The sequence below is a fragment of the Zalophus californianus genome, chromosome 2, assembly GCF_009762305.2.
Source record: "Zalophus californianus isolate mZalCal1 chromosome 2, mZalCal1.pri.v2, whole genome shotgun sequence".
Lineage (NCBI taxonomy): Eukaryota > Metazoa > Chordata > Mammalia > Carnivora > Otariidae > Zalophus > Zalophus californianus.
The window spans coordinates 89,403,829-89,423,849 of record NC_045596.1 but is presented as its reverse complement, the minus strand read 5'-3'; the positions used below and the strand labels follow the sequence as shown (position 1 = coordinate 89,423,849).

The following is a 20,021-nucleotide window of genomic DNA, read 5'->3' as shown; positions in this document are numbered from 1 at the left end:
CTTTTGGAAAAGTTACGTGACAGAAGCGATTACCGCTGAGTGTGACCATAAATCCCTCTGACATGAAATACGCATGTTATAAGAGACAGATTTCCATCCACCACCTCTGCAGGAATTCCTGAAACAGGAAAGACCTGAGAATCATCGTATGATTGGAGAGAGAAATTTTGATATGTGGGTGGTAAGACTATCTTTTGTGAGGAGGACTGCATTTATTCTGAGGAATATTTCTGATCAGACTGCAAAATTCTGTTCACCGTTGTCCAAAAAAGAATTAATATGTGTTATGTCCTGAGTTGTAAACAGAATATCAATGGAAGGAAATTACAGTGTTGTTTTCGTAACAGTGTCTGCAGTTATCTCCATATCGTGCTAACATTTTGTATGTAAGATTCCAGAACTGTTAAGATCCCAGTGTAACTGCCACAAGGGCAAGTTACAATGAGTTCTCAATCTGGCCTTTCCACTAAAGGAATGTTTTGCTGGGGGGCCTCGTGTGTCTGATTTCCTGTACAGTGTGTCAAACAAGATAAGACTTAAAGCCGGGACAGGGTGGTCTTAGGTACATGCTCGTTTTGTTTGTCTATCAGTGGGATGTCTGTGTGACGTTTTGTGTCGTGTTGTTTTGGTACTGTCCCACGTCCATAGGGTCTACCAGGCTTCCCCACAGTTGCTGCTCTGCACAGTAATCAGATCCTCACCGTCAAGGTTTGTGGCTGACACCCATGCTGCTCAGTCAGAGCCCGCAATCAGCATAAGAGTGAGCAAGAACATCTAAATTGGCTTGCCAAGTCCAGTTGCTCCCTTTCACCATATGCATTGAGGTCTTGGATCCTTGGGACCTCACCTACATCAACGAGGTGAAATAGCTATTGAGAGGGAGAATCGTGAACATAGAAGAGAGAAGGATATTGAAGTCGAGCAGGGATAATGAAGAGAGGCAGGCATGACCATCTAGGATGGTGCCACACCTCGATGGTTTGATCTGCATGCATGCCAACACTCTGTGACATTTTTCGGTCAATTAAAGAACCCTCAGGACTCTGGACTTCAGGCATTTATAAAATGGCGGTTGCGTTCATGCCACGTTATGCTGGTTGACAAGTCTGACGGAATTGGAACTGGTGCTTTGTTTCCGGACTTTCTGCTCAGTGTGCAGGGTGCGGGTGATGGGAGCGTTCCTGCTTCTTTCATACACTGCATTAAAGAGGCCTAATGCCCACGGCAAAATGATGGGATACACAAAAGACTCCTCTCTAACTACAAATCTGGTCTCGCCATCCCATTTTCAGGTTATGTTTCTTACAATAAGAGAAAGTCTGACGTCAGACACAAGCACCAGTTCCATTTTGTTTAATGATCATTCTAAGTCTAATGTGTATATCTTTATTTCTTTCTTGGGGCCTTCTGATGTCTATTCTCCAACTCTCTCACCTCTGAACTTCAACCTTTGACCTCACCTGACTGATCAGATGGTGTTTCCTAAAATCAATCATGGGTTTCTCTCTGCTGATCAGCAGCTCATTAAACGCCGCCTCATTAAGGTAGTGCTTCTTCTTGCTCAAGTCTGATTTCTTCTTAACATTCAGTTATTACTCCATTTACAGTTGCTTTACCATTTATCTCTCATGGGTGGGGGTATTTATTTGGAACTATCCTGGAGCAAAACTATGTCTAGGGAGCTGCATTTGTTTGAAATGTATATGGAAGTACCAAAGTAAAAAGGCAAGAATGCCTAATTTTTCCTTAATTTAAAAAAAAGAAAGACAGCTGAAATTATATCCAGTAATAGATCCAGTTTCTAAGCTCTCTTGCTTTGGTAATTTATCAATTATTACACAGTTTGACAAGAGCTTGTATGTTTAATTTTATAAGTTGTGAAAAAGTAAACACATTTGTCCAACCACAAATGCAGCCATTTTATTAAACAAGATGAATATAACTGATGCAGCAGTGTCATGAATCAAGTTATGCAAAAGTTTTATACCAGCTCTGACTATCATGATAACTTACACACTACTTCCAAAAGCTGAGAGTGCTGGTTCCTGAGCTGCTTTGATTTTAAATAGCATTGACTCAGCTCGCCCAGCATGAATATTTATTTGCTCCCTGCTGGCAGGCAAATTGCCTACAGGCTTCATGTTTCTGATTGTTCTGGTTCTTTTCATAGTGTAAATGTGGATTAGATAATACAAATTTAAAGTGTTGAAAAGAAGACCTGGGTCTTTATCTTTCATGGCCATTGTTGGTCTGTTCCCTTCTCCATTACAGGGTGACCAAGGACAGGCTGGGCCTCCAGGACCCCCAGGCCCCCCTGGCCCAAGAGGGCCTCCAGGGGACACAGGGAAAGATGGCCCCCGTGGAATGCCAGGAGTGCCCGTGAGTTGCATTTTGGATCCATTTGTTTTAAGGGCTGAGAACTGGGATGGAGTGGGGTAAGGAGGGGCCTTAGGGGGTTGCAGGGAAGTGGGGTGAAAGTCCCCAAGCAGAAAGGGCACTGCCAGCAGGATTCTGCTTTACCACTCAATCTCTGGGGAACCCACACGAAACACAAAGAGAGACCCGGAGAAGGCAACTAAACTGGTTTTCAGGTAAGCCTCAAGAAGTCCATGATTGAGCATACCTGATCTCACTTGTGTCCTGACTATGTTAGAATACATCAGTGCCTTTGGCTTAAATGATGGGAGAATAGCTTGAAAGTCTAGGTGAGAGATTGGCAACATTCTCCAAAGGATCAGTGGCAGACAATAAAGTCCCATATGAATTATGGAAAGCAAAGGAGGTAAATCTTCTTAAAGTTTACTCTCTTGTAAATAAATTGACCAAAAAAGAAAAAAATGCTAATAAAACAGTAACATTAATGGTTAAAACATCAGGAGGTCTGATTTGAATATCATTTGTCCTTTATATGTGAAGTTTATTAATAGAAATGATTTTAAAGCCATCTCAATACTTAGATCTAAGTACTTAGTCACTAAGATTGATCAAGTGTCAGTAATACAGTAGTTATGTGGTTTGATTTGGTAGAGACAACCCAGCAATTGAAAGAAATATATGGAAAAGATAAAAAAAATTTATACTTATATTATGGCCTTAGGACTTGAAATTCAAATTTATTGCTGAATTAATTTATTTATCTATTGCTTTGACTTAAATTATTTTCATGAGTGTTTTCATAGTACAAAAGAATGAAAATAGTTATCCACAAAGTAGAAAGTTTTTAAAACTAAAGAACCAAAAAGAAAAAAAAAATAAGCCATAGTCATTAATGTTTTGGTGTATTTCATTTTTATATTCATATATTTACATATTTTTTTCAAAGAGTGATTCTCTTTGTAAGAATATAGGGTACTTTATGGCTTTTCTGAGACAATCTCTTGGAAGCCGCATTTCCCTTTCTGAAAGTGGCTGTAAATTTGTCATTTGAAGTGAGGGATTGACTCCCAACCTATGACTGGTTGATTGTTAGGATGGCTTTCACTGAACCATCAAAGGTAGTGGTTTCATCTTGAAACTGTTTTCGAAGGTCTGATATTTTCCTGGAATGATATCCCAAATGATAGAGACAGCACACCTTTAGGGATATTTAAAAGCTCCCCAAATAATTGCTGGTTGCCAAGAAAGATACAATGAGTGTTTCTTCAACTAAGAAGAGTAGTTAAAACCATTTTGGTGGTACAAAATTAGATCATTGGGTATTGTATACTCTACAGGAAATTCAAAGTATAGATTACTTTCAAGAAATAAGATAAAGGTAAGGTATGACAACCTGTAAATAATTGAAAAATTATGTTATCCCCTAAATGAATATAGTTTATTCATCTGAGTAAGAAATGGAGCTTTTACATGGAAGTATGAATAGGGTTTGTTTTTTTTAATTCCACAAAGAGAAATTAAACTGTATTTATAGTCTCACAGTTAATTTTTATATACCGTCATAACCACTAGAAAAAGGTTTTATAAAAACAAACTGAGAAATACTTATTTTTAAAGTCCAACAATTTCTATAGCTATCAACATTACACAAATGGTCTTTCCAAAAGCTATCTGTTGCCAATAACTATCAATATAATAATATGACAATAAAACATAATAAGGAATTTTATATGAATCTGAGTATTAGAAAACTATGATAGTGGTATGATACAGCACAAAATTCTATGTATTTTAACATATGCTATTATTTTTAATAAAACATGTTATTTCAGCCATCATTAATCCAGGGAAACCAAAATTCAAAATCAATCTGCTCATTTTATTATTTAATTCCTGTACTAAGAGCAATTGTCTCTCTGTCCTGTATATGGAAGTTCTGAGTTCTCATAAAGAGGCCTAGGTCATCATCTTTATGTCATCATGAACAGAACATAATAAATGAGATGTTACTGGAATTGCAATTAAATATTTTTCTAGGACTATTTATTGACTTACAATATAATCACCCCTACTAGTTTTATTTAGAATACATTCTTGGCATAATTCTTAAATCTCTGCTGTGATCTAGACTCATTTTATTGAATCCTAAAATGTTTATAAAATGCATTTGAAGAAAGAACTTGGCTCTCTTTTTATTACATTGTGTTTGCATTTCTCTACTTAGCCTGAAAAGTATATTTGACATTCATGCACCCCGGTGGGTATTGTGAAAGAGAAAAAAAAAGATTGAAATTGCTTTTTAATGTTTACAGCATAAATAAAAATTATCACTATTCTTTTTTAAGGGTGAGCCAGGGAAACCAGGAGAACAAGGCTTGATGGCAAGTATCTCAGTTTCTTTTTCTATACTAAAAATAATGGAAGTCTAAGTTATTTAAAACTGTAGTCCAGATTGTGGATAAGGAAATAGTGAGAGATTTCAGGTGGGAGGAATGAGAGACAGTGAGGAAGGTCAAAGGATGGAATTTGCTTTATTCAGCTGCTGTAAGGAAGATTAAATTCAGGGATATGCATATTAGCTTAAATAGGAATGAGTCTTCAGTTTTCAAAAGTCACATTCAGAGGAATATGACTAACTGTGAATTAGTGTAGTGAGGCTTCCACAGGGATTCAAGGAGTTTTTGTTGTTGAAGGGTTCCCCCAGAAAGAAACAGTTGTGCCTTCTTGATCCCTGTCATTAAAAAACATCATGAAATGATTCCACATGGACTTGCCCATAGACATGCGTGTCCCATTCGTCGTGATTTGTTTATCCTTTGACAGTGAAAGAGAAGTTGGGGCAGCTTGCTGAGCCTTGAAGAGTAGAATTCCTTCAACCTAGCTCTTCCTGTCTCTTCCTCCCTATCTCTGGAGCCATGTTCTGGGGAACACGGGTTGACCTTCTAATAACCCAGATTCCAGAAGACAGCTAAGTCTCACACTTGTCCTGGATGTAGTGATCACAATCAACTTGATTGTGTGCCTTATACACAATGTGCAGCTTGCTACTTACAGGTGTTTAGGGTCTAACATGTATTTTTTAAAAATTAGTTAGCAAGGCCCTAACCCACAAGAATACGGCAGTTGGTCAGGAATTAAAACAAATGTGTGAATGGGTTAAAGGTTAAAGGCTTCTCCCTGAACAGGATGCCTTCAAAAGCCCTCCTGGGAAAAGACTCACCAAGCTGTAGTCCTAGCTGTGGTGGAGTTGGCTTTGAAACATGACTGGTGAAAGGCAAGTACCCTGAAATGGGGTCTGTCCCCTCCACACACACACACACCTGGAAATTCTTTGTTCCCAACCTATGATATCAAGATAGAGAATTGATTCAGATGACTTGAAGGTACTATAATTGATTCTTTTTTAGAAAAATAAAATGAAAGAAAAACAACAAAAAAGATAATGTGTGAAAATTAAACAAAACATATGTCGTCAGTGGTAACTTTGGGTACAAGCGCGGCATTAGTTCTCAGAGTTACAGGGGCACAGGGGGTGAAGGATTCTTAGAAAACTGCAATATAAATTTTGAAACTGCCTTAAGCAACTGAATGCAGCTGTAATTTCTATCCTGGATGATGGTCAAAACATATTTCTCCCAAACATTCTTACATGGAAGGCTACTTGGGATTCTCAGGAGCCCATGTTTGTCCCCAGGTATGCACATTCTCCTCAGATTTTTATCATTGCCATTGGCTTTCTACCTTGATGCCCAATGTAGCAGTCTAATATATGAAATTCTAAAATAAAGCAGATTTTTAAAAAAATTAAAATCTTATCTTCCTTAGAGTCATACATATACTCTAGAATATACTATGTGAATCACAATTTAATGTCATTTCTCTACAATTCCTAGCTTAATGTCATTAAATGTAAATGTTCCACTGGTCCTAAATGAATTATGTTATCTTAGTTTGCTTTGATTTCCCATTTCAGATAGCAACTTTTCAGGTGAAGATGATCCCAGATGTTTGTTTGTTTGTTTTTTATAAACTTTTCCTTCTCTTTAAACTCTTCTAATTTAGTTCATATTTTCATTTTTAGAATGCAGCTAGGAAACTTAATTGAAATCACAAATGTTCAAAGGATATTTGTAATGTAATGATATTCTTTTTTTTTCTTTTTTCCTTTTTTTATTGTTATGTTAATCATCATACATTATATCATTAGTTTTTGATGTAGTGTTCCATGATTCATTGTTTGTGCATAACACCCAGTGCTAATGTAATGATATTCTAAAGTGCTGTACTGTTTTTAAAGATATAAAACTCTTTTTTAAAAGAAAACTTCCATAATATATATAAAGAAATGTAAACAAATCACAAGTATACATCTCAGTGACTTTTCACAGTGAGCATAACTATGTAACCACAAACCAGAGCAAGAAATACAATATTAGCATATCCCAGAAACCCCCCTTTCCCCTCCAGTCACCATCCGCCTCTTCCCAAAGTTGACCACCATTCTGACTTCTGCCACCATAAATTAATTCTGCCTGCATTTGAATTTTATATTAATAGAATCATACAGTATGTACACTTTTGTGTCTGGCTTCTTTTGTTCAGCATTATATTTGTGAGATCATCCACCTCTGTTTTAATAGCCTTCACAGCTGCTTAAAAAAATTAGGAGGAAGAGCCTTACTTCCTTGACTAACCTGTTAAAACTACATCACTCAAATAGCAGTAAATGAATGAAGAGTCTGTCTGACCTTGGGCAAGTCACTTAACCTCTCAATTTCTCATCTATAAAGAAAGGATAATAATACCCTCTGCCTCACTTATAAGGTTGCCAAAGACAAATGCAATAAATTAGGGGAGAGCACTTTAAAATACATAATGAAGAACTATATGAGTGTGTTATTATTATTATCACTCAGTTGTTCCCCCTAGAGTAAATTACAGGTGAACACAGATTTATATAACAGATGTATTCCTGTAAAGTTCTATATGAATCAGATTTTCATAAATCAACATATCTTAAATGTTCTGGGGAATTTTGCTATTTAAAGCAATCCCATTCAGAGTCTTTTTGTAAAGCAATATAATCCTCTAATTCCTCTTCCCAGCAAACTGAATTTTTATATCTTATATTTGCTTAAAGTGAAATATTTCTATGGTTTAAAAAACTATCATTCTCAAAAAACCACTAGTTATATTTATTAATTCAAATAGCACCTAAATATTTTAACCCATCTCAAAGAAAGAAGAGGATCCTGGAAAAATAATAGCAATTTTCATGGGAGAAAATTTTCATTGGAAATTTTTTTTCTTTTAAATAGTGTGTGTGTGTGTGTGTGTGTGTGTGTGTGTGTGTGTGTGTGTGTGTTTGCATGCTAATTTTGACTCAAAGTCTGGTAGGGAGAAAAGTACATTGCATCAGTAGTTCTGACCTCAAAACTGCTTAGGAGTGTATGACTATAGTCTGTGATCTTTTTTACTGATCTATAACATATAAGCAGTAATTCCTAATTCATCTATCTCACTGGATTATGGTGTGAAGCAAATGAAATAGTAATAATATGAAAATGCTTTGTGAACTACAGAGAGTTCCATAAACCAGAATATTGCTCATAAGATGAATCCCTGCTGACATAACTTAGCATACAGAAAGAATGTAAGGGCTAAGAACAGTGTGATTATAGCTATCAGTTAAATTGCAGCGTATCAACTACTGTGATTGATAGTGCAACTTATTCCTTTGGTCGTATTTGCTGTTGTCTTTTTTTTTTTTTTTTTTTTTTTGGCCTTCTCCGATCATCTTACATTATCAGTTTTTCATAACAATTCTCTTCTCATCCACCAGTGAAAACAAGGAAAGATAATAAAAAGCATGGCTCTCATCTTTTTCACAGTATGCAAAACTCACTACATTTATTGCTTTGTATCGTGGAGGAGTGTTTGCTTATAAAAGGGTCTTGAGGGGCACTGGAGAACTTTTTAAAATGTAAATAGTTTCTGATGATGACATGAAAAAACCTGGGAACATTCTAAAATTAGCTCTTACAAAACTGTTTATGAGTGTGTCAGGTGGGGAATTAGTTTTCATAATCCAGGATATATATTTTATATTGCAAAAAAATCATCTGAAGATTAACAGCATCTCTGATAGAATTAAAAAGAAGGCCTGCAGCTCAAGCAGTTCCACATTTATTTAATCCTGCTGTGCATCTATTCTGTAAACATGACCTTTGGGTTTTTTGAGAAGTTCAGGATGAGATTTTAAAAGATGGAATCTCGAGCTAAAATAAATTGGACTCCATTTAAATAAGAAGAGAGTGGCTCTGAGTCATAAAACTAGACCCAAGAATCAAAGGAAGGACTGACCACAATTGAAGTGCTAAAGTTCTGAAACCTAGCGCAAGTGATCTTTATTTTTCAAGTTCTTCAGAGGTTTAAATAGTTGTTCAAATACCATTTTTGAAATTAGCTTTTCTTTTGATAGTCTTACTATTTCTTTCATTGGCAAATACAGGAGTTCTCAGAAACGTAAAAGATAGATGTTTTATAAATATCTTATTAATATGCCAATTCATCCCAATTTCCTGGAAATTATTCTGTGGCCCAAAGTGTCTACATCCAAGGCTTTATAGACCAAATCACTTTCTCTACTCTGAAACCCTATCTTCATCCCTCATTCTCCTCCCAAATATATGCAAACTCCATAGCATATCCATTCATCTCTTTCTGAATTATAAGAGTATTTCAAATGTCATTCATCGGGCTCTGGTGGTGTCAGAGTTTTTTTTCAAAACTCAGAAAAACTTTTGCTCTTATTGTTCCTTATGGTGAAATTTGGACTTGTGTCTGAACATGTTATAGATATTTTCAGTTTATTTTAATTTTGCCTGCAAACACATTTAATACATTAGGGTCAAGTGAATATAATGCATTTATGTTAGCTAATAACGTAAGCATAAATAATTACTTCTGCTTTATTTAAAATAAAATTGAAATAACCAATATGTGAAGGTTCACTTTAAATATATTTAGTTATAATGTATTGCTCTCCCACATCTAAAGATCATTTTACTTAATTGTACTTTGCTCTGCCAACTATCTTGGTCAGCAGAATGGCAGACAAGGGAGACAACAGTAGGCTTCTCTGTGATTTTAATTTAGCGAAGAAAGCAACACCCCAAACCTTCAAATCACAAATAACAAAAATGACCAAAATCATCCTAGGATATTTAGCTATTAGACTAGATTTTAACAATGGAATCTTGTTGAGTAAAACTGTGTTTACTTCAGTTGTGCACATTGCCTGCTGAGATGCCTTAGCAACCGTTCTAATGCTTTATTATCCTCACCTAATCTGATTGTCCGTGAAGTACAAGTAAAGGCCACAAGAACAGAGTCCTTCCCATCTCCTTGGTGCTTTTGTCCAGAGCCTGTAATGTTTGGTTTTCCAAATGGACCGAGAGAGTAGACAAGTAATGCCTCCTTTTGGTGCAGTCCCACTGCCCTGTCCAGTTGCCCAACTCAGAGGAACTCACTTTGGATTCCTGTCTGCATGGACTTCTAGTGTTGAAAGGTCACCTTGGTGTGGTAGGAGAGCATGACACTTGACTTTTCTTTAAAGCTGGTTCAGTGTCTTAGAAACAAAGAGTTGACTTTAAAAGGATCCTTTGCAGTAGTGGTTTAAGAGCACTGGGTGTTATTCGCAAACAATGAATCATGGAACACTACATCAAAAACTAATGATGTAATGTATGGTGATTAACATAACGTAAAAAGAGTACAATCAAGTAACAGAAGTATGAAAAGATAGTCTACAAGGCTGAATAGATTACTGTCTGTGTTCTTCTCTATCTCATTTTGTCTTTCATAACAACCTCTAGGATGTGCATCAGCTCTATTTATAACTGTCTTACTCTGGCTCCAGTTAAAGGTCTAGAAAGCTATATCAGACAAATTTAATATTTAGGTTTTAGATTCTTCATCTATAAAAGTGGTGAAACTAAATGATATCTGAGTCCCCTTCCAGATCTAAAGTCCTTTCATTCTATTCTGTTTTCGTTGTAAATGCACAGGCACACATTACAGTCATTTATCCATGTTATATATGCACACCCACACATTCTGTAAATAATGAGGTACAATAAACAACAGTGGAAAAAAGCCTTAAAAAATGTCTCCTTCAAATGTATCATCAACCTCTCTAATTATCATTTCTTTTAACTGTAGGATCCAATGTACTATAGAGCTATACTGAGGCAAAATAAATCACTCTTGTATGAGGATATCAATGACATTGAAATCTCTTTACCAAATTCTCATATCTCATTATTAGATTAAGAAGAAGCTTCTCAAAATAAAGTTGTGTCCATATAAGTCCTGTGCCTTACATCTGCAGATTAAGGGCAAACGTGCACATTTTACGGCAAGAATATAAATGGATGCCCTCATACAATGTGTTGAAATATTTAAAAGGTATTAACCAAACTAATAAAGTGACAAGTAAAATATGTTCTGTCCTATGACTTTCACAGGTATGTTCTCATAGTGACTTGGAAAGTTCAAATGCAAAATTGTTACACTCCTTGTAGATCCAAGCCAGAGTGTGGTGGCATGCAGAGAGCTATAACCCAGTCCCAGCCTCTGGCCCTGGCCTGTTCCCTTTCTTTCCCACACCTACCTCATCCCTCAACTTTATGAGACTGGAGCTGTCACCTGTAGACATTCTGGAATGTTCAAAGATCAAACTATGTCCGCACGCCTCAAAATACCCACCTCTTGGCCTCCTCTACCAGTTCATTGTTGTGCACACCAGTGGCATGGTTCACTTTTGGAAAAACAGAGCTGAGGTAGAGGCAACTCAGAGTCATTGAAATGAGCTCCAGTCATTGGGGCAGAGAGTTCCAGGGTCCCTATTGCCCAAAGCAGAGTCTAAGGTCAGGGGGTGGGCTACCCATGAGGAGTACATGGGTTTAGAACATAGGCCCAAAAGCAAGAACCCTCTGGCCCAGGGCTAAGGGCAGAACAGAGTCCACATGTCTGAGTGGATTCTTTAAAGATTAGACTTCTGCTTTCTTCACGTTCTTTGAGAAAACTTTATGCACACTCACATATTCACGCCCCTTCACATTCATGCGCACTCACATATTCACATCCCTTCACACTAAGCTAAGTTAGAAGCTGTCTTCCCTCCTCCACAACATTTATCATGTCATACAATAATTGTGCTTGGTACTTATTATGCAACTAAATGAATTACATAAATTATATAGATTTATAAATTATATAAATCAATGAACCAATAAATCAGGTACTAATACAAAGGAATCAGCTTTATATTTTTCTCCCAACAGGTGTCATTGCACACCAGGAGTGGTAGTAGGCAGGATAAATCCAACAGGATTACTATAAAACTGCTTTTTCTCCTGCATCTTCTTAAATTCATTTGTGTATTATAGATTATTTGGAGTATATGTGTGTTCATGAATATGTGTGGTGTAACTAAAAAAAATAATTTTCATGAGGATAGTTGAAAAGTAACTGTATCAATTTCTAGTCACACTACGTGGCTATTTTTAAAGCAGAGTGTAAAAGATTTAGAAGAATTTTTTTAAAAAGATTTTATTTATTTATTTGACACACAGAGAGAGCACAAGCAGGGGAAGCAGCAGGCAGAGGGAGAAGCAGGCTCCTGGTTGAGCAGGGAGCCTGATGCGGGACTCGATCCCAGGACCCTGGGATCATGACCTGAGCCGAAGGCAGACGCTTAGCCAACTGAGCCACCCAAGTGCCCCGATTTAAAGGAAATTTTAGGAATCATCTAGTTTATCACTTCACAGATAAAGAAACAGCATCAGAGTGGTTAAATGACTTGACCAAGGTCACAAAGCAGTCAGCGGCAGAACTAGGCTGGAATTCAGTTCACCTGATTGAGGTTTTATGTGTTTTACAAAGTCTAGATTTGCATTTTGTAATACAGTAGCCACTAGCCACATGTAGCTATTTAAATGTAAATTAATTAAAATTAAAATTTTAAATCCAGTTCCTAACAGTTGCTCTAGCCACACTTCCAGTGTTCCATAGCCACTTGTGGTTAGTGGTTACCATACTGGATCGAGCAAAATAGACCACTTCCATCATTCCAGAATGTTCTGATGGACAGTGGTGGTCTAGGCGGAAAATAGACATGAAGAGTAGATGACTATATATTATAGTCCTAAATTTATGTCCTCCTTCTGCTGATCATGGGATATTTAAATTTTAGCAGCTAGTGTTTCTCAACATTGTTGATTTAAAATAGGAAAAGCACTTACACTTTACTCGATAGAAATATTTTTTACTGAGTGTAGTGGTACAGTGATAGGCCTTCGTGAACCATAAATTTGTTTCCTTTATGGTACGCTAGGGAAGTGTGCTTAATCACAGAGGGCAGAGGAAGCCTGTTAATTTTTCTTTCTTTCTGGGTCATTTCCATTTTGAGTTCAGCAACAAGAAACAATTTATTAAATATTTAGAAGGAATGGAATGAGCTAATTTCAGCTCTGGATATCTGGTGAGAGGTGATAAAGTCTCTGTTTTGGGACCTACTCAGAACATAGATTCTCAAATACCTAGATTTGTTTTTAATCTGAGGTGGTAGTTTATACTCAATATTTAGTCTTGGGTCCTGGTTTTTTTAAGTAGTGAAAAAAACGGATTACTTCTTTAATTTCCTGAGCTTTAAGAGACCTTCCTTACAGAGGTCACAGCTTCATAATCTTGAGAAACACCAATGGATGACTCATCCTTTTTTCCCCCAGAAACTCAGCACTTGAGATAGAGAAGTCAGAAATAATTTATTCCTTTTAAAAAATAATTACTCCATTTAAAACTTTTTTTTGGTCAAATATTCATGAATTAATAGAATTACATGCCATCTTACTGATAGTCTCTAAAGTAGACCTGTTTTAGAAGAACTATTTGAGGGGTGCCTGGGTGGCTCAGTTGTTGAGCATCTGACTCTTGGTTCCCACTCAGGTCAGGATCTCAGGGTGGATGGAGCCCCAGGTCTGGCTCTGTGCTCAGGACGGAGTCTTCTTGTCCCTCTCCCAACCCCTCTGCCCCATACCCCGCGTGTTTTCTTTGTGTGTGTGTGTCTCAAATAAGTACATACATACATACATAAAATCTTTTTTTAAAAAAGAACTACTTCAAATAATAGAAATTAGGAAGTTATATTATTGACACAAAACTCCCAGATACTTATAGAGGAACAACTCCCTCAAAACTGGGAACTCTTTCCCATGATAGAGGAATAATGGTTTGAGTGGTAAAATTATGGAGGAAATCCTGTAAGTGGAATTTAATAATTTTTATGTTCATTAATTCATTGTTTCAATTTAGTCAATATTTATTTGCTAGGCACTAACTAGGTACTGAGGATTTAAAATATATGACCTGAAGAACTTGCTGCCTAGTCAAGTAGATTTTATAAATATGTGAATATATTAAAATATAGCTGGTTGAAATGTGCTAGAGAAACACAGAGGATAAAAACCAGCTCTGTCTGGGTGCAGTGGAGAAGGCTCACAAAGGAAGTGAGTTATGACTGCTGAGCCCCGAAGAATTATTAAGAACTTCACGTGAAGACTAATAGGAGACTGCTTGGGAAAATATAAATGATTAAGTGTGACGGAAGACAGAGTCCATGAAAGACTCAAAACAAGATATGAGGCTCTCCCATCTCAGCACTATCCTGCTCTTTCTTGTTTATGCTGTATTCCTTCATACCCAGTTCAACTAAATCATCGGCTTTTACACTGAAAACATTTCAGCACACTCTCTTATATTCTAAACATTTCCCAGTAGTTCCTAGTTGGGCATTTCCACACACTTAAGCTATGAAATCTGAATCTTGTAAAACATTACTTGAAGTATACTCCAGGCATACATATAATAGTGGCTAGAGTTTATGTTTCTTGACCTTCCCTCATCAGACATCCAAATAGAATATGGAATTTTATATAGGTACATCTTAAATGAATTCTTAAGTAAGACCAGTTTTCATTATTTATTTCAAATTTCCTCTTACTCTTTAATAAACCAAGTTAATGCATTTTCTGATCTTGCAATGCGTTTGACCAGGTTAATATCTTTGAAAAAGTTACAATTAAAGTCCGTTACACCGCGTCCCTGAGAAATTCTGGTACTAACATTTTATGACTCCAAAAGTTAGACTATATGTGTTATCATTCTTCCCTACAGAACCTGACTTTAACGTATTTTCTTCGTTTTGCCTAACTCTTATTAAATCATGGAAAAATTCTTAACTAAAAAAGGAAATAATTTTAAATGTCTTAATTGTTTGGGGCTTTTATCCTCTTTACAGATGGACCACCTCTTTTTTGTTCCCTGTGTTTTTTATTACAGAAGCTGGTTGTATATTCTTGTATCCAGAAATGACCAGCAGCTTTCAGAGCTTCAAATTTTACTGTTAGCCATCAGGGACAGAACAGGAACTGTGTCCACCCCCTGCTCACACAAAACATCATTTCCTAATAGCAGGCAACCAGAACTTGCCTTAAAACACCTCCCAAGAGGCAACCTAAAGCACATCATTTAGAAACTCTGCATCCTGTTTAAGTAATTAATACCTCAATCAAATTTGGACTAACATCGGTGGTGTCAGAAGAATTCATTAATTTTTTTCCATTCCATGATCTATCAGCCTTTTTAAATTAAAAAGACTTTTTTTTAATTAAAAAATGCTTTTTAAAATTTTTACAAGCTGGAAAGTGCAGCCAATGCATAATGGTTATAGAAACATCCATTTCTTAACTGTGTGTTTGAAGATTAATTGGGGTTGATAATTCTAGATATGGTTTACATAATGGCTTTCTGAAGTGCATTAGAGACCTTGGACCTACATCCACATCCACAACACTTTCCATATTAATGAGACTATATAACTAAGATGATTTTTGCTTGGCTGTTTTAATATAGAAGGCATGAACTGAATTCCTTCTCTCATTTTTGCACTTAGGGGTAATCTAGAGGCTGTTAGAATATTCCAGTAGTGTTGGAATGCCTTGGGTAAATGCAAGGGTGAAAAATCTCATTCCCATCTTGAGACACTGTTGTCTACGGTACAAGAACTTGATTTATTTATATGTGTTCCTATAATTTTTATTATCCTCAAAGTAAACACTATTGTGCTTACAAAAATCTATAAGTCCATACAAATACAGTCACCCTTCCTGGTCCATATCCCCACCTTCAACTTCCTACCTATAGCCTCTTTGGTGTTCCTTAAACACAATTAGCATGTGCCCACCTCTTGGCCTTTGTACTTGCTGTTCCCTTGCCTGGAACATTCTTCTTCCTTTTATATGCATGCCTCTGCCTGATCTCTTTCGGGCTCTGTCCAAGAGTCACTTTATCACTGAGGCCTTCACTGACCTCCCCACCACCCCCACTTTAAAATACTACCACATCTACTTCTCCCAATCCTTATTCCCGTTTGCTTCAGCACTTACCACCTGACACACTTTGATGCTACTCATTTATTTGCTTACTGTCTTTCTCCATTCGTTAGAATATGAAGTCTAGGAGGGCATGCATTTTTGCTTATTTTGTTCACTGCTGTTTCCTCAGCACCAAGAACATTGCCTGACACTCAGTGGGTACTAGAAAACTACTAAGTGGATGAGTTAATGAATGCATGCAAAAGGAGTCACTGGACAATTACCATATGCCAGCTATTGTGCATGACAAAAGACATTTGGTGTGAAGAAAGAAGTAACCAGACTATTACAGTACTGTTGGTAAATTTTATGAAAGAAGTGCTGTCATAGGGGCGCTTTGAAGAACAAAAGAAGGGGACCAGGCCCACAGGTGGGGGCACTGAGCTCTAAGTGATGGAATGGGTAGAGGAGAGAGGACCAAAGAGAAGTTGCAGGAATAGCCAGCCAGAGGTACAGTGGTGCAGAGACGCAAAAGCACGCCTCCTGTGATGAACTACAAATCTTACAAAAGTTCCTGCTTTTCTCAAAAGCTATGGAAAGCCATTGAATTTTTTAGTAGAGGAAAGATATGAACCCATTAGCCTTCTAGAAAGCTGACTCAGGCCGCACTGTGCAGAGAGGTGGAAGGAGACTAAAGGTAGAGCGGCCCTCAGGTGGATGCCCATCAGCTAGCTGGGAGAGAAGAGGGTTTGAACAAGGGCATAGTGATGCAGGTGATGAAGAGGGCAGGCTGGAGAGATTCTTGAGTAATAATCTGATAGACTTGAGCAGGAAGGGGTAAAGGATCACTCCCAAGCCATGAGTCACACACTTTTTGGTGAAGGGAATCACCAAGTAGGACAATCATATTTCTCTGACTTACTTGCTCACCATAGTCCACATATTTTACAGTTTTTAAAAATGGAATCTAGCAGGGGTGAAGGTAAACAGGAAAGAAAATCAAGGGCGCTGTGTAATATCTTTCTTGTTTATAAGTTTTAACATTGCATAGCCCTCCATGGCCTCTTCCAAAAAGATCACAAAAACTTTGGTTTTAAAATTTGTCTGCAGATGAGTGATGTTATTACTCTGCACTTGGAATTTTTCAATGGCTCATTTGGTTTTTATCTTTTGAATACATCACCTAGAACCTGTACCAAAATAAGTATATTTTAAGGTTTAAATTATAGTTTACACTTCTGGAGGTAAACTTAAAGAAATACAGTTTAATATGATGAGATTATATATGGTGCACAGTTTTTAATCTTGAGACATATACACAGAAATTATTTTGAAAAATGAAGAGACCAGATTGTTCCCATTTAAATTGAGCCTCTATAAAGTATATGCAAACATAACGGTGCTCACCAAGAAAATATCTAAAAAGGAATAATTTATTGATTAATAAAAATGGAATGAAAAATTGACTCTCTAGTCTGGAAAAATATTTGATCCAAACTTAACTCACGGAGACAATAATAATGGAATTATTTTAGAAATCTTAAAACACTAGAACAATTGGCTTTAATTTTAGGAATAATAAAAGGAATAATTTGACTAGTGAGTAATGAACTTATGACATTGTTCATCTGAGTCATTATTCGTAATGACTTTTGAGCAGGCTGAAAATATAAATAAATTTAAGAGGATTAGATAGGTTAGTGAATGGTTGTGTGGCATTTGCCCGTTACTTTATTAATTTATATTTGTTCTAGAAGCCACAAAACTAGTCAAATGTAAACATCTTAACCAACTAGTAGCAACATACTTTAACTTCAAAATCAATTTTTTTTAAAGATTTTATTTATATATTTGCTAGAGAGAAAGAGAGAGAACACAAGCAGGGGGAGTTGCAGAGAACTAGGCTCCCCGCTGAGCAGGAAGCCCAACGCAGGGCTGGATCCCAGGACCCTGGGGTCATGACCTGAGCTGAAGGTGGATGCTTAACCGACTGAGCCACCCAGGAGACCGTAAAATAAATTTTTGAGCAGTGAAGCTTTTATTTGTAAACTTAAATTTAATGACCACAGTGTCATAGGTATATAATGGTTTTATTAATCTAAGGACACTCAAAACACATATAAGCAAAATCTTGATCAGCAAAATAACTATTTGGGTTGTGTGTGCGCGCGTGTGTGTGTGTGTGTGTGCGCGTGTGTGTCTATATTTACTCGAATGTATGTCTGTGCCTTATATCCAACTTCGGTCTTTTCCCACTCCCCTGCTAGTAACAGATGACACTATCCTTGGCTTGCTACCATTTTTCCCGCCAGTGAGATCAAAGGACTTATATGCACATTTTTGGTATCTGAGACTATATCCTTGGCAACTTAGTTATGAATAATCCACAAGACATGTATTCACAATTCAAAGTTAATATTACATCTTTAAAACTGCTTTTATTTTTAGCGTTTAGCAAAAATAGAAGTAGTTTCCTAACCGTGAAGAAAAATTTTGTATTTATTTTCTCTATAGCTATCTTTTGATTTTCATGAAATATTGTGTTAAAATAGACAATATAATTTTGTAGATTTCACAGTTCTGGGTAGTCTTTCTAAATCTTTAATGTGGTCATGCAACAGAGACCAAATTAGAAAATACAGAAAAATCAGTCTCTAGTTAAAACACTTGATTTCGAATTTGCTCTGATTTTTCTATGAAATATTCCCTTCCTGGGTTATCCATCAATGTAGTGAAAAACTCAACTGTACTGCACAATCTTTTTTCAAGTGGCAAAGTTAGGTTTAAATGGAAACAAACCTTTTTGAATTGAACATATCCATTCTCAGTCTAAACATTGAATTAATGTACTTTTTGTTATATGATTTCCTTTCTAACATCAACATTTTAAGAAGTGAAATGCCCTGGAGACGCTGGGACAAATGGAATCATAGACCATGATAAAACCCCTTCGACTCTCAGCTCCCCATCGCTACAACTTCCAAATTCTGCCTTTACTTAACATTAGCATTCACTTCCCAAACAATTTACCCAAGTGAGAGATGATTAAACCTGTTTATGTGCTAAGGGGAAGGAACTAGTGGAAAGCGGGAGGCTCTGATACAGATGCAGGGATAATTGATGGAGAAAGATCCCCGAGGACAGAGACAAGGATGGATTCCAGAGTCTACTGGATGCATCTGCCTGCAGAGGTGGGGTGCCTCTTCTCCCTCTGACATAGGAAGGAGGTCCCCGTGGGTTTGAATTGATGAGAGACATAATGTTGAGGGAATTTACACCTGATGTCCTCTATTTTCTCTGCAAAATCTAAAACAGGGAGAATTTTAAATAGAAGGGGTGAAATGGGGAGGGAGGCTGTCTGACCGCACAGATATACCAGATAACCAGCACATTAAGAAGTTAGTTGGTTGAGTAAATAAACAAGGAACATAGAAAGGTGATATTGCACAGTGCGCTTTCAATAACCTAAAGCTGATCTTATGAGGAAATTCTTAGTCTTCCTGTGAGGATTACAAAATAATTTATGAGGAACAGATTCTCTGAATGTTCCTAAACATGGTGTAGTTTTAATAAAAAAATTATGCATGACTAATTCTCCCTCTAATGTGCACTCTAGTGCTTTCTTTAATGGTACAGAGTATGAATTAAGATGCTGATTAACTGAAATGTCACACATTAAAAATAGGCTAGCCGTTCATTAGGTGTAATGGAATACAGAGGTAGTTAACATGAAGTGATAGAGTAAACTATCATTTACTATCATTTATAAAGTATAACTTTGTTAAAATATACTAAAATTAAAAGTATTTGTAAAAGAATTAGAAGAAAAATGCTCAATATTTTATGTAAAAATAGACATAAATAGTCAGAATTATAACTGGATGTCTTCGTGCTCTTTTCCACCATCCCAAAGCTTCGCCTAATTATACATAAAGCCAACAGAATCCCAATGCTGACTTTGTGGTTGAAAAACAGCTAAATCTCAGAACTGCCGTATTTCCATTTTATATGTAAATATTCCCATCCATCTTCCTAAATATTCTATTCCCCCACGCGCCCAGTATCATAGGTTATCGACAGCTGACAGCATCTTTTGTTTCCTTTTCTGTTACACCCTAGGTGCCACAGTTGACCTTGGCATCCCCTAGTTTGTAAACAAGTTTTTGTGCCACATTTCTTAAGAGGTAGAATAGGACAAAACATGTTTCT

At 36.6% G+C, this 20,021-nt stretch overlaps 1 protein-coding gene across 10 annotated transcripts in view; it reads left to right on the top strand.

The window, feature by feature from the left end:
• Window positions 1-20,021, top strand: part of COL25A1 (collagen type XXV alpha 1 chain) — a 461,773-nt gene that overhangs the window by 337,754 nt on the left and 103,998 nt on the right. For all 10 annotated transcript variants that reach the window (XM_027599864.2, XM_027599874.2, XM_027599867.2 and 7 more), the window contains 3 exons: window positions 1,473-1,544; window positions 2,272-2,379; window positions 4,722-4,757. In XM_027599864.2, coding sequence (XP_027455665.1) covers window positions 1,473-1,544; window positions 2,272-2,379; window positions 4,722-4,757 — 216 coding nt within the window. The remainder of the gene's footprint in view (window positions 1-1,472; window positions 1,545-2,271; window positions 2,380-4,721; window positions 4,758-20,021) is intronic.